The sequence below is a fragment of the Budorcas taxicolor genome, chromosome 24 (assembly GCF_023091745.1).
Source record: "Budorcas taxicolor isolate Tak-1 chromosome 24, Takin1.1, whole genome shotgun sequence".
In the NCBI taxonomy this organism is placed as follows: domain Eukaryota; kingdom Metazoa; phylum Chordata; class Mammalia; order Artiodactyla; family Bovidae; genus Budorcas; species Budorcas taxicolor.
In genome coordinates, this window is record NC_068933.1 from 31,381,088 (window position 1) to 31,396,522 (window position 15,435).

The 15,435-nt window shown below is 40.1% G+C and overlaps 1 protein-coding gene across 1 annotated transcript in view; it reads left to right on the forward strand.

Moving 5' to 3' along the window:
* KCNU1 (potassium calcium-activated channel subfamily U member 1) overlaps window positions 1-15,435 on the forward strand; it is a 143,143-nt gene that overhangs the window by 25,171 nt on the left and 102,537 nt on the right. The window contains exons 8-10 of the mRNA XM_052661510.1: window positions 2,248-2,418; window positions 3,518-3,609; window positions 6,289-6,399. Of these exons, the coding sequence (XP_052517470.1) occupies window positions 2,248-2,418; window positions 3,518-3,609; window positions 6,289-6,399 (374 nt within the window). The remainder of the gene's footprint in view (window positions 1-2,247; window positions 2,419-3,517; window positions 3,610-6,288; window positions 6,400-15,435) is intronic.

Genomic DNA, 15,435 nt, shown 5'->3' on the forward strand with positions numbered 1-15,435 from the left:
CAACTGAGCAGATTTATGTATTTATATATATCTATATATTTACTTTATAGCAAGGGAGTTATATTCAATATCTTGTAATAACCTATAATAAAAAATTATCAGAAGAAGATCACTGAACCACTGCGATGTACACCTAAAATGAACTCAATATTATAAATCAACTGTACATCAATTAAAGAAGAAAGGGAATATGAAGGCTGCCACACCCTTCCTCCTCTTGCAGGCAGGACACGGTTTCCCTGAGAAATGTCTCAGTAGCAAAGGTAGATTCCTGCATCTAGAAGGTCAGCCCAAGAGCGTGGGTCCACCCTGGGAGAAGCAGTCACCAGTCTCCCTGTAGAGACCTGTTGGCCCTCACAGAACAGAGGGCAAGAGGATGCTAAAGGAGAAACCATGGTAATAGGTGTTTGTTTTTGTTTGTTTTTTCTTTCAGTAGCAATTACCAGGCTGAATGGGGCCTGCAGGCCTGTTTATTGGCCCTAACATGTTTGCATTTTGTGTTTGCTATTTTTGTATTGGTTGCTAACCTTTTCATTTTTTTAATGTATTGATTTAATTGGAGGTTAATTACTTTACACTACTGTAGTGGTTTTTGCCATACACTGACATGAATCAGCCATGGGTGAACATGTGTTCCCCATCCTGAACCCCGTTCCCACCTCCCTCCCCATCCCATCCCTCAGGGTCATCCCAGTGCACCAGCCCCGAGCACCCTGTCTCATGCATCAAACCTTGACTGGCGATCTGTTTCACATATGATAATATGCATGTTGCTAACCTTTTTAAAAGGAAGTCACATTAAAAACCCAGATTTCTGGGTTCTTTGCAAAAACACAAGTTTTTGGCAACCTGCTCTCTGAAGGCCACCATGGTCCTAGACGATTAGCTACAGCCTGTACGTACCACAAAGCTTCCCAGATGATGCTAGTGGTAAAGAACCCACCTGCCAATATAGGAGGCCTAAGAGATGAGGGTTTGATCCCTGGGAAGGTCTCCTGGAGAAGGAAATGGCAATCCACTCCAGTATCCTTGCTAGGAGAGTCCCATGGACAGAAGAGCCTTGGGTCTCAAAGAGTTGGACATGACTGAAAAGACAGCACAAATGCCATTGCCTCACTTACTCTTTTTATTTAATGTAAAAAAAAAAAATCTGATAAACTTAGTTTCCTTAAAACGTGAAGACATGCGGAACTAAGATCCTGCGTGTGTGTGGCCAAAAAAAAAAAAAAGGTGAAGACTAATCGGGAAAATCAGAGGAAACATTTATCAGAGTTTCTTTTTTTAATTGAAGTATAGTTTCCATACAATATTATATAATTTACAGGGGTACAATATAGTGATTCACAATTTTTAAAGATTATTTACCATTTACAGTCATATCCAACCCCAGGCTCCTCTGTCCATAGGATTCTCCAGGCAAGAATACTAGAGTGGGTTGCCATTTCCTTCTCCTGAAGATCTTCCCAGGAATCGAACCCATGTCTCTTATATCTCCTGCCTTGGCAGGTGGGTTCTTTACTGCTAGTGCCGCCTGGTAAGCCTTCAGTATAGTAATTCACAATTTTTAAAGATTATGCTCCATTTATGGTTACTGTAAAACATTGGCTACATCCCCCATTTTATACAGTGTATCCTTGCAGCTTATTTCAGAGTTACTTTTTAATCACTGAAAATATTTTTCCAGAGAGAGAGGAAAAATAATCTGGAAAACTTATTTGCTCTTCCTTATACATCAGCATCCATGTGCATAAGCTCCCTGAAATGAAGTGCCTGTGTAACTGTGCGTTTCCGCATGATGAGCCTGACCTGTTGTAAAATGACAATGAATAATAAGTGCTCAGCCTGACAGCCTCCGAGTCCCATGGCTCCGTGGTTGGATGAAGTACCCACAGGAAAGGAAAAGAGAGGTTGCCAGCCATTTTCTCCAGAGAGCATCCCATCGTGGGTTCAAGTTACACGGTTCAAGTTACAGGGTTCAATTTGAGCCCCTCAGATCTGAGCAATAATCACAAGGAAGGGAAACATGACTTCACAATCATTACCCACACTCTGCAAAAATTTGGATGGGACACACGACTTCACGATCACTACCCACGATCTGCACACCCTTCACAGCAACCTGGGAATCATGTACTATATCATTTGGATTGAATTAAGTGAAACAAATCCAGTGTTTTGCCTTTTCTTTATAAACTTTCCCTTGGAGTCAGTTTACAGACCTTGCCTGAGTCTTCTTTCTTTGGACAGGTGGAAAACTCCGGTGATCCTTGGCTCAAAGGGAGAAACTCACAGAACATCTCATTCTTTGAGTCCATTTACCTGATCATGGCAACAATGTCGACTGTGGGTTTTGGAGATGTGGTACCCAAGACATCCCTAGGACGGATTTTCATCATAGTCTTCACCTTCGGGAGTCTGGTGAGAAATATTTCCTGTATCTTTTGAATATTACTACATTACATATACCCAAAACATTTGGCTAATGGGGAGAAATAAAGTGATGTGGGTTTAAGAGCAAGTGTTGCATTGTTCAGAGCAGGTGTCAAATGAAAATGAAGAGATAAATGAATCCCATGTTTTTCAGACTGCATCCTCTGGAGCCCATGACGTAATTGCTTGATTGCCAGGGTTGAAGGTAGTAGACAGAGGAGAGCAGACCTTCCTAATTAGCCTCTACACTGATCTGAGCAACCGCATCTTCCTTCATCTTTTGCCCATCAGATTAAAGTCTTTCTTCCAAGGAGGAAGGGGACTTGCTGGATGTAGTGTTCTTTCCAGCTCAGATGAGTAAGCTCTCTCCACACCAACATTTTACTACAAACATCTGTGCTTGGTTCAGGAGTGTGTCCAGGACAAAGGAAGCCTCCTTTTTCAGTGACTTTAATTTCAATTCTTTAAAGACCATCCCAGAGTTCTCCATTATACCTTTCTTTTTTTACCTTTTTATTTTGTATTGGAGTATAACCGATTAACGGTGTTGTGATAGTTTTAGGTGGACCACAGAGGGACTCAGCCATACATATACATGTACCCTTTCTCCCCCAAACTCCCCCCCCCCATCCAGTCCAGTCTACTTTTCTGACCATCCCGCTGTCCACATAATTGTTACATCCCCTCGTTTCTATCATTTCCCCTTAGTGGGGTTCCACTCTGTCCCATGTGCTTTTTTTTTTTTTCCCTCGAAGCCCCAAATAGGATCAAATGGAAGAGTCAGAAGGGCCGTTAGAAGTGATGGCAGGACCAAACGGATGGGGAGGTTGTCTTACTGCTTGTCTTTGCTTTCATCATTTTGAAGGTTGAAATACATTCTGTTGAATTTTCACCAAATCCAAAGCCTGAAGTAAAGGAAGAAATTTCTTTAAATTTTAAACTGTGCTTTTAAAAGCATGGTTCATAGTCATGTCTTTGTTATAAGAAAGAGTATTTTATGGACCTTCTTTCTCCTTTGTCATCTTGGAATTTTGGAGTATCCTTGGACATAGTGAGACCTAAGGTTTTATTTGCTGATCATTTCTAGGTACTGTTCGCCAACTACGTCCCCGAAATGGTGGAACTTCTAGCCAACAAGAGGAAATATACCAGTTCCTATGAAGTGGTCAAAGGGAAGAAGTAAGTAGCTTTAGGATATAATTTCTGCAGTTTGACATACTCTGCTGATCACTGTCTGTTTTTGAACACTATTGCCTGGCCTAGGTGGATAAATGGGCAGGATCCTCACTCACTAAAAGAGGGCTGTGATAGAGTAGATACCATGAGAAGATGATATTTCCCACTTGATTCATATATCTAGAGACACGTAAGAAAATTAAATCAGTTAAAATTACTACAGATATGTTGTCATTCAGTGTCAAATGTTCATTGTGCCAGTATTTGCACATTCCTTATCATGACTGTTCTCTTAGTAATAAAACCATCACTAATGGTTTTATTCATTCTAATCATATGGTTGACTCGTGACTGATTTTACATAGTGGGTCAAGTTAAAGTCATGGTTTGAATTGAAAACAATTAATTCAATTCAGTTGTCTCAGCCCAAACTCCCCTAAAGCTTGTGGGGCTCATGACAGAAAGAGGTTTGCTCAAGTGAGGAGGAATTTCTTTTCTCCAGTCTGTCACAGATTACCTGTTCTGTCCACGCCACAGCCATTTGTTACCAGGAGCAAAGTGGAGTCAGAGTTACTTTTACATGATTTCTCTGTGCATGTATGTTTCCTCCATTGCCATCATGATTTTTCACACCTAAGAAGAAGGTCAAACCAGTCAATCCTAAAGGAAATCAACCTTGAATATTTATTGAAAGGACTGATGCTGAAGCTGAAACTCCAATACTTTGGCTACCTGACGTGAAGTGCTGACTCATTGGAAAAGACCCTGATGCTGGGAAAGATTGAAGGCAGGAGGAGAAGGGAGTGGCAGAGGATGAGATGGTTAGATAGCATCACTGATTGTATGGACATGAGTTTGAGCAAACTCTGGGAGACAGTGAAGGACAGGGAAGCCTGACATGCTGCAGTCCATGAGGTCACAGAGAGCCGAACATGACTTAGTGACTGAACAAGAGCAAGATAATGAATTGGAAATCTTAAATTTGGAACAATTCTTACCTGCTGTTGAGGAAAGAGGCACAGTGGAGATGAGCTCCTATGGGATGATGTCTTAACACAGTTGGATAAAAACCAAGATTGGCTCAGGAGTAGGGAGAGAAAATAAAAAGCCAAGATGAATGAAAAACAAATATTGAAAACAATGAAATGAACTAAATAAGCCAAAATCTGACCTGGCCCATCTAAAGAAAGGGATAAAACATGCCAAGTCAGTCAGTGAGGTCTGAAAAATTTAAGTTTGAGGCTAAAATTAGACTTTCAGCTTTCTTACATAACTAATAGGGGTGGAGTGGGATAGCTTCCTTATGTATACTAAGCCTAAGGAAACTGACAGCTCTTTTTCACTGTAAAGGTTACATGAATAGATTTGTGAGCCTGTCTGAGATGTCTCTCCACTGAACTCACTTTTTTTGTGAGCACTGGGTAATTTTAGCGGAGAAGGCGATGGCACCCCACTCCAGCTCTCTTGCTGGGAAAATCCCATGGACGGAGGAGCCTGGTGGGCTGCAGTTCATGGAGTTGCAAAGAGTCGGATATGACTGAGCAACTTCCCTTTCACTTTTCACTTTCATGCGTTGGAGAAGGAAATGACAACCCACTCCAGTGCTCTTGCCTGGAGAATCCCAGGTACGGGGGAGCCTGATGAGCTGCCGTCTATGGGGTCGCTTGCGACTGAAGCGACTTAGCAGCAGCAGTAGCAGGGTAATTTTAGATACAGAAGATAAACCAAAATAACCTGGATTCTGGTGCTGCTCAACCATAGTATGTGACTGTGGGAAAATCAGTGAGTCTTGCCAATGATCAGTTGTTCGTCAGTGAAAAAAGACTACACTAGGCAATCAGGAGTCGAGTGGAAAATCAAGTGTAATGAACACACGTGCAAGTCCATCATAGGTTGTAAATAAGCAAGAAAAATCTAGCAGTTGCAATAGTTGTCCTCATATGCCTAAAAAGTTAGGTGCAATTCAAAGTGTAGAATCATTCCCTACAGAATCTGAGGCTGCTTTTGTATATTAGAGATACAGTCCTTGGTGTTTTTTAATTTAAAATTTTGGTGGAACATATACCAGCTTTATTTAAAACTAAATTTAAGCTAAGTTCAGTTCAGTTCAGTCGCTCAGTCATGTCAGACTCTCTGCAACCCCATGGACCGCAGCCTGCCAGGCCTCCCTGTCTATCACCAGCTCCTGGAGTTTACTCAAATTCATGTCCATTGAGTCAGTGATGCCATCCAGCCATCTCATCCTCTGTCATCCCCTTCTCCTCCTGCCTTCAATCTTTCCCACCATCAGGGTCTTTTCCAATGAGTCAGTTCTTCACATCAGGTGGCCAAAGTATTGGAGTTTCAGCTTCAACATCATTCCTTCCAATGAATATTCAGGATTGATTCCTTTAGGATGGACTGGTTGGATCTCCTTGCAGTCCAAGGGACTCTCAAGAGTCTCCCCCAACACCACAGTTCAAAAGCATCATTTCTTTGGTCCTCAGCTTTCTTTATAGTCCAACTCTCACATCCATACATGACCACTGGAAAAACCATGACTTTGACCAGACAGACCTTTGTTGGCAAAGTAATGTCTCTGCTTTTTGCATACTGTCTAAGCTAAGAGTCCATCTCTAAATCTAGACTGGAAGATGCTACTGTTCCTGGGATGACCCGCCACACCTTGCTCTCACTCTCTAGGTTCATCGTGGTGTGTGGAAACATCACTGTGGACAGTGTGATGGCTTTCCTGAGGAACTTTCTCCGCCACAAAGCAGGGGAGATCAACACTGAGATTGTTTTCCTGGGAGAGTAAGTATATCTGTATGGCCCATGAGCAGGGGATACTTAAAATATGTGCAAATATTTTTAATGGAAGAAAATTGCCCTTCCACCATTGATCTTTAAAAGTAGGAAGTAATTAATCAGCAAAAAGTAAAGACAAAGCAGTTCATGACCAGAGTTAACCTATGAAAATATTATTCTGGACTATATCTTGCCGGATTTTTTTCTGTACAGGTTCTAATATTATTTAAGTGATTGAAAAAGACTGATGCTGCAAAAAGCTGAAGGCAAAAGGAGAAGGGAGCACCAGAGGATGAGGTGGTTAGATAGCATCACCAACTCAATGGACATGAATTTGAGCAAACTCCGGGAGAGAGTGGAGGACAGAGGAGCCTGGAGTGGTGCAGTCCGTGGGGTCACACAGAGTCAGAAGTAACTTAGTGACTAAATAACAACAACAATAACACATATGATTATGTATAACCATAATTTTGTGCACTAGTCAGGTGCAATTCATGATTATTATTCTGTCAGTTCTCAGGATTGCAAATGCAGAGTTCAGCTAGATGCAGAAGGCATTGTCTGATGAGATGTGTTTTTTCTATGTGGTTTATCTTTTTATGACCAGAGTCCAAGTCAAATAGTGTGTGGAACACTGGGAAGTGCCTCTTTAACACAAAAAGAGTTTTAAGTAGGCAAAAGGGTTTCTAATTGTTCTGTATTTACAATTTTGGTTCCTAATGAGGTTGAGCAATTTTTGTGTTTTGATGATTTGCTGATTTTTTTGGAAGTGTCTTCATTTCTTTTATGTAAGGAGGGTGGTCTGTTACTTTACTGACTTTTAAGCACTTAGTATACTTTTATATTAGCTTCTTTGTGTCATATGTTGTACATTTCCCTCCCCTTTTGTCTTCTAATTTTTGTGTGTGCTTTTATCTTAATAAAGAAGCATTCAAGTTACATAGACTCCAATCTAGCAACTCTTTCCCTTTTGACTTCTTGCCTTTCTGATGTTCTTAGATCTGTCTGTTCTAAAATTAAGTTACTATTTCTTAACATTTTAGGTTTTTATATTGAAATATTTTGTATTTAAGCTCTCCGGAATTGGCTTTGTGTAATGTGTAGGAAGGGCTCAGTGATTTAAAAAAAAAAAAAAAAATCCAGCTGCCAGTACAGGAAATGCAAGTGACATGATTCAATCCCTGGGTTGGAAAGACCCCATGGAGAAGGAAATGGCAACCTGCTCCAGTATTCTTGCCTGGTAAATCTGGGAGGCAGAAGAATCTGGTCTGCTACAGTCCAAGGGGTTGCAAAGATTCAGACACAGCTGAGCACGCACACACGTGAATGTGTAGAGAACTAACTTCTTTATTTTTCTAAATTGTCAATCCATTATCCAGACATCAATCACTAAAGTCAGGCAGCTATGAGATGACATTTTGGTCCTATCCACGATTGCATGTGGGGTCACCTCAGCCTTCTTCATGCCTTTCGTAGTTGAACACTGTACTCTTTACAGTATGACACCTTCAACCAACCATTACCTTGGGCTCTCGGTTATGAGATGACCATTAAGCCTTCTGAATTCCTTTACGGTGCTGCAGATAGACAGCCAAGAGTTCTGCTTCAGAATCATTGTCATGCCTCTCTTTTCAGTAATTTTGCATTGCTAGGACCCTTTTTTAAAACATAGTGAACAAACAAAAGACCCGAGTGTTAAAACCAGTGATAAAAGGCTAATAATTGTAATCCAGTTGAGACAGAGAGGAAATCATTAAATGTATGGAAAGTTACATCTTTTACCCACTGCTGTATTTTCATAGAATAATGTAGGTTATTATAGGTACTTGTCAAGATAATGATTGAAATGTCTTAAATGGCACAAACATTGGGAGTGGCTTGTCCAGACTTCTGTCAGTTACATCTACATTCTGAAGACTCCCCTTCATAGCTCAGTTGGTAAAGAATCTGCCTGCAATGCAGGAGACCCTAGTTCAATTCCTGGATCGGGAAGATCTGCTGGAGAAGGGACAGGCTACCCACTCCAGTATTCTTGGGCTTTTCTTGTGGCTCAGCTGGTAAAGAATCTGCCTACAATGTGGGAGAGCTGGGTTCGATCCCTGAGTTGGGAAGATCCCCTGGAGAAGGGAATGGCTACCCACTCCAGTATTCTGGCAGAGTCGGACATGACTGAGCGACTTTCACTTCACTTTATGAAGACTCCAAAATTGATATCCCCACTGGACATTCTTTGTGGCTTCATAGTCACACAACTAGTGGCTTACTGGATATTTCCATCCCAGTGTTTCAAAGACCCCTCAGACTCAGCATTTTCAAAAGTAAATTCATGATCTCAAGTCCAGCTTTTCCACGTCACAAGGCAAATTAAAAATAAAACAAGAAAGAAAGCAAATAGCGTTTATTATCTCAGCAAGTGGCATCTCATCAATACCAGTCCTTAAAACAGAAAACTAAACACAGTCTTGGGCATTCTTAAAACAGAAAACTAAGCATAGTCTTGGACATTCCTTTCTTCCTCAGACCCTGTGTACCTGCCCTAATTCTGTTTCTATCATTTCGTCTGCCCTGAAGGTGAAAGTGCTAGTTACTCAGTCACGTCCAACACTTCGACCCACCAGGCTCCTCAATCACAACCCCATTAGAAGTTCCTATCTTGTCTCTCTTGAACTTCTGTAAAGGCTACTTTATTGATCTGTTCTTTTTGCTCAGAAGCTCCCCTACTAGATGTGAATGATTTATTTTCATCCCCCAGCACTCAGAGTCCTTCTCTGGCCAAACTGTCTAAGTTAGCCTGTTGGAATCCTCCTATCTCATCACTCCATTTGTTTGCTTTAAAGTGATTATCACAGACTGTGATTCTGGTAGACTTTCCTTTGATGCCAAAGTTCACATTGCCCTTCCTGACTGTACATTCATACTGCTTCTCTCAGTGAATCCAGGCTGGCCTCTGGCTTAACTTGATAAAGGGGATGTAGCAGAGGGAAAACAGTGGTAGTTGTTTGTTTTTTTTTTTTTAATAACTACCAGAAATACCTCCCAGCTGTTTACACACACTCTCTTCCTCCCGTCAAGAATGGAGTCTTCTGTTCTCCTTTCTCTTGATCTGAGCTGGACTTCTGACTCATTTTAACCTGTGAAATATATGTAAATGACCAAGCCAGTTAAAGAGCCAACCCATAAGAAGCCTGGGTGCTTCTGCACTCAGTATTTTGATGCTCTGGAGCACTACGTAAGAAGTTCCGCTGCTCTGAGGGGAATGAGGGCCATCCAGCTGCCAGCTCCTCCAGAAGTCCAGCTGAGGGAATGGACGTGTGTGTGTGTGTGGGTGTTTGTGTGTGTGTGTATATTTATTAGTTGCTCAGTTGTGTCCAACTCTTTGTGACCCCATGGGAATTCTCTGGGCAAGAATCCTGGAGTGGGTTGCCATTCCCTTCTCCAGAGGATCTCCCTGACCCAAGGATCAAACCCAGGTCTTCTGCCTTACAGGCAGATTCTCTATCATCTGAGCCACAGATTTCAGCTCTAATGAACATGTAAGTGACACTTTTTTTCAGAAATTCTTCCCACTAGGGTTCTCAGGTAAACACAGTCACGTACTTGGCTCCAATGAAACCATGTGGAGCAGAAGACTTACCCAGCTGAGCTCAGTCAAACATAAATATTGATTTGTTATTCTTTTTATTGAATGCATACATCCTATGCACTTTGTATATGTGCAATTTTTCACAATTAAATGAAAAAGTGAAAACTTCCTAGAACCAAAAAATGATATCAATTGTAAGATTGGAAAGGTACCGTAATGCTGATCAGGATAAATGAAAACCGTGTACACACAGGCACATCATCATCACACGTAAAATCGTGTACACACAGGCACATTGTCATTACATGTAAAATCATGTACACACAGGCACATTGTCATCACATGTAAAATCATGTACACACAGGCACATCATCATCACACTTAAAATCGTATACACACAGGCACATTGTCATTACATGTAAGAGACACCTAATTCAACAATCACTGGGAGGTGGAGCAGATCCATGTAGGAATCCAGAAGATAGTGCTGCTCCAGAAGGCAACATATGAACATGCACATCAATAGCAAAATGCTGTTGTTCAGTTGTTAAGTCGTGTTCGACTCTTTGCATCCCCACGAACTGCAGCACAGCAGGCTTCCTGTCCTTCACTATCTCCCTGAGTTTGCTCAAACTCATGTCCATGCACTGGTGCTGCTGTCTAACCATCTCACCCTCTGCTGCCCCCATTTCCTTTCGCCTTCAGTCTTCCCCAGCATCAAGGCCTTTTCCAACGAGTCAGCTCTTCACACCAGCTGACCATTATATTGGAACTTCAATGCTTACTACCAAATATTTAACCAACCCCTTACAGTTTTTTCCAGCCTTACTGCTCAGAAATAATTAAGCTCTTTTAGATTTAATATTTCTTTTAAGTTTAAATTTATGTTTTATCACTCTTTGGACTCCTTAGCTGTACACAGTATTTACTCATGACCTGATATTTTTCAGATGAACATAATTCAGTCCTCTACACTGCTTTGTCTCCTTCACTTTGTTCCAACAGAGTTATCTTCTAATTTGTAATTATAGCAGCAATGAGTATATCATTATGGCTAATAAATGTTGGTTTTATGATAACAGTACATTTCCTCAAATTTGTTTTTTTTTTCAGTATGTAGTGGTCACCTCATTTTCATATGTGTATCATTAAATATTTTCCAATATCTACATCACATGTGTAACAATAAATATTTTCTAATTTTTTCAAGATTAAATAATCTCATAAGAGTAAAAGTTAAGTGAAAAATTCCCAAGAGTTGTGCATAAGTCATTGGAGCATGGATAATAATTAAGTACCAGGTTGAAAACTCTTTATCCTAAATTATAACTCAGAAAATTACACAGAATTACAGTGTACATTAAAATGAATTATTGTGAAGCAAAATCCATGTAACCATCACCAAAATCAAGATATATTCTATTGCCAGCTTCCCAGCAAAACCCTCCCTGACTGTTGGCCCATCTTTAGCTCCTAGAGGTAACTATGATTGTGACTTGATGCCTTACATTTATTAATTCCTATCTCCTGACAATTTTCCTGTTTTTAAACTCACATAAATGGGATACAGATTGATTTACCTCAATATTGCTTTTGTGAGATCCATCCTTGTTGCAGCTGGGTATAGCGGTACCTATTCATTTTCATTGCTGTGCGGTAAAGCATTCCATTATATGAATACACCACAATTTTTCTTAATCCGTTCTACTGTTGGTTGACATTTCTCCTCAATTTCGGCTATTATGAAGAATGTTGCGTTGAAAGTTCTTGTATATGTGCCCTGGTCCCCAGGAGTAAAATTGCAGGGTGCTAAATCTTCCTGTAATAGAACTGTCAGTCGTCCAGAATGTTTTTGCTGTTGTGTCTGCACTTCCACCAGCAGCCCTGAGCGTGTCTGTTGCCCTGTAGCCTTACTACCAGTTAAAATGTAACTTCCCACCCTACCTGACACTTGGATACATCGTTTGAGCCATTCATTCTTCAGAATAGCCTTTTATAAGACAGTGTCTCATATTGTGGTTTTTCTTTTATTTATTTATTTATTTTAACCATTTATCATTTATTATTATTATTATTATTTTACTTTACAATATTGTATTGGTTTTGGTTTTGCCATACATCAACATGTTGTGGTTTTTCATCTCATTTTTCTGGTTAGTAATGAGGTCAAGAATATATTCAAATGTATAAGCCATTTGTATTCCTTCTTATGAAATGACTGTTATCCTGACCTTTTTTTAAAAAAAATTGGAGTGTAGTTGATTCATAGCATTGTATTAGTTTCTGGTGTACAGCAAGGTGATTCAGTTATATGTATTTTTCCTGTGGTCATGTATGGATGTGAGAGTTTGACTGTGAAGAAGGCTGAGTACCAAAGAATTGATGCTTTTGATGGTGTTGGAGAAGATTCTTGAGAGTCCCTTGGACTGCAAGGAGATCCAAGCAATCTATTCTGAAGGAGATCAGCCCTGGGATTTCTTTGGAAGCAATGATGCTAAAGCTGAAACTCCAGTACTTTGGCCACCTCATGCGAAGAGTTGACTCATTGGAAAAGACTCTGATGCTGGGAGGGATTGGGGGAAGGAGGAGAAGGGGACGACAGAGGATGAGATGGCTGGATGGCATCACTGACTTGATGGATGCAGGTCTGAGTGAACTCCGGGAGTTGGTGATGGACAGGGAGGCCTGGCGTGCTGCGATTCATGGGGTCACAAAGAGTCGGACATGACTGAGCGACTGAACTGAACTGATACATATTCTTCTTCATACTGGTTTCCATTATGCTTTTTTCCCCCATTTTTATCCTGAATTAAATACAGATCTTTTATTTAAATGTAAAGACATCTTGATTTTGTTCTCATTCTTGAAAGATGATTTTATGGATATAGGGTTCTAAGCCAATACCTTTTGTCCTAAAGAACCATTAAGTATTATTCTGTTGATTTCCTGGTGTTGTTATTGCTGTTAAGAAGTCTGTTCAATGATCTTTAATGAATTATCTTCTTAAAAGATCATAGTGAAAGTGAAAGTTGCTTTCAGCCTGTCAGGCTCCTCGGTCTGTGGAATTCTCCAGGCAAAAATACTGGAATGGGTAGCTTTTCCTTCTCCAGGGGATCTTCCCAACCCAGGGATCAAACCCAGGTCTCCTACACCGCAGGTGCATTCTTTACAATCTGAGCTACCAGTTGGAGTGGGTAGCCTATCCCTTCTCCAGGGGGTATTCCTGACGCAGGGATCAAATCGGGGTCTCCTGCATTGCAGGTAGATTCAAAAAAGATTTATGTAGTACTTAATATGAAAGTATGTTAAACTTTGACTATGATGTGTGTAGATTTGAATTTCTGATAATTTATTGTGCTTGGACATGAGTTTGAGTAAACTTCAGGAGTTGGTGATGGACAGGGAGGCCTGGCATGCTGCAGTCCACGGGGTTGCAGTCAGACACGACTGAGTGACTGAACTGAACTGATTGTGCTTGGTATTCATGAATCTTTCTGAGTCTCTGGATCAGTGTTTTCCACCATTTTTGGAAGATTCTCAATTATTTCTTCAAATACTGCCCTTGTCACTATGTTCTTCACCCTCCTTTCCTGGGGATTCAATTATAAGTGTATTAGTCCTTTTTCTTTACTGTACCAAATATATTTCTTATCTTCTTTTTTATATTTCCTTTCTTTTTTGTATCCCGGTATTACATTCTGGATAATTTATTCTGACCTACCTTCCAGTTTAGTACTTCTCTCTTTGTGTTTAATCTGTTTACAGACTCACTCACTGAGTTTTTCATTTCAGTTATCTTATTTTTTAGTTTTCTAGAGTTTATATTTGGTTCTGTTTCAGATATTCTGTTTTTAGATTCTTGTGTTCCCAGGCTTATCATTTGTTTCAATAAAATAAATATAATTATGTTGTAATTTGTGACTAGTAATTCAATGCCTAGAGTCTTTGTTGTTTTTTTTTCCCAGCTGACCTTAACATGGTCATAGCATGTTTCACGTTTATTTTATTTATTATTGTTCAATCTTATAAGAATATTTTAAATTGATTTTATTGGCATATAGTTGCTTTACAATGCTGTGTTAGTTTCTGCTGCTGCTGCTGCTGCTAAGTCACTTCAGTCGTGTCTGACTCTGTGCGACCCCAGAGACAGTAGCCCACCAGGTTCCCCCTTCCCTGGGATTCTCCAGGCAAGAACACTGGAGTGGGTTGCCATTTCCTTCTCCAATGCATGAAAGTGAAAAGTGAAAGTGAAGTCGCTCAGTCATGTCTGACTCCTAGCGACCCCATGGATTGCAGCCTACCAGGCTCCTCCATCCATGGGATTTGCCAGGCAAGAGGTGTTAGTTTCTAATTTACAGCAAAATGGATCAGCTATATATGTACGTATATCCCCTTCCTTTTGGACTTCCTTCCCATTCAGATCACCACAGTGCATTTAGTAGTAGTGTCCCCTGTGCCATATAGTATGTTCTTATTAGTTACCTATTTTATACATAATATCAATAGTGTGTATTTGACAATACGTCTTTGGTTTTTATTGTCAGTTATTTGTACTGGATGTTACACACAGTATCTTGTTTTCTTTGTGTGCTTTCTTATCATAGATTATGTGCTGACTCTCATCTTCAAAACATATATGTAGATAACTTGTGGCCTAGAAAAATATTCTTACAGAAAGGATATGTCTTTATTTCTTCCAAGAAAAATGGGGCACTTCTGCCTCAAGACCACATAAATCCAAATTCAAGGCTTGAGGTTCTTTATACCATGCAGGCAACAGTCTAAGGATGGAAGTCCAGCTGAAAACTAGTTTATCCAGTTTTACACTTCCGTGTCTCCATACTTCAGTTATGCCAGGTTAAAATTCGGAGGAGGTGTCACACTCTTCATTTTGTGCATGAGCAGAGCTGGGGTTTTCTTGGACACTTTGCCCTGTGATACCACCAGCTGACCTTTAGCATGGTGATAGCATGTTTCACCTGTTTATTTTACTTATTTATTCTTTTTCAATCTTATAGGTATTTTTAAAATTAATTGTATTGGTGTATAGTTGCTTTACAATGTTGTGTTAGTTTCTACTTTACAGAAAAAATGAATCAGCTAAATATGTTAGCTCATTTTGGTCCGTGCTTCTTCTGAACTACTCAGTGCTTTCAGGGGGAAAAAAAAAAAGAAAAACAAAATCAGACTTAACCTCTAAGACCTTGATTTGTTCTCAGTTTTGGCCTGGTAATTATTCATGGTCTGGTTTTATCTCTTATGATTTATTAGGAGATGTTTCCATATTTCATCTAGTATTTTTATATATCCTTAGTAGAACACTGGCTGAAGTTACCTAATTTACTGTTCCTGGAAACAGAAGTTCCAGCTCTAGTGATATTTAAAATATGGAAATATGCAAAGCTCTCACTTGTCCACATATGTTTTAAGGGAACAAAGGAAGTTTTAGTCAAGAGGAT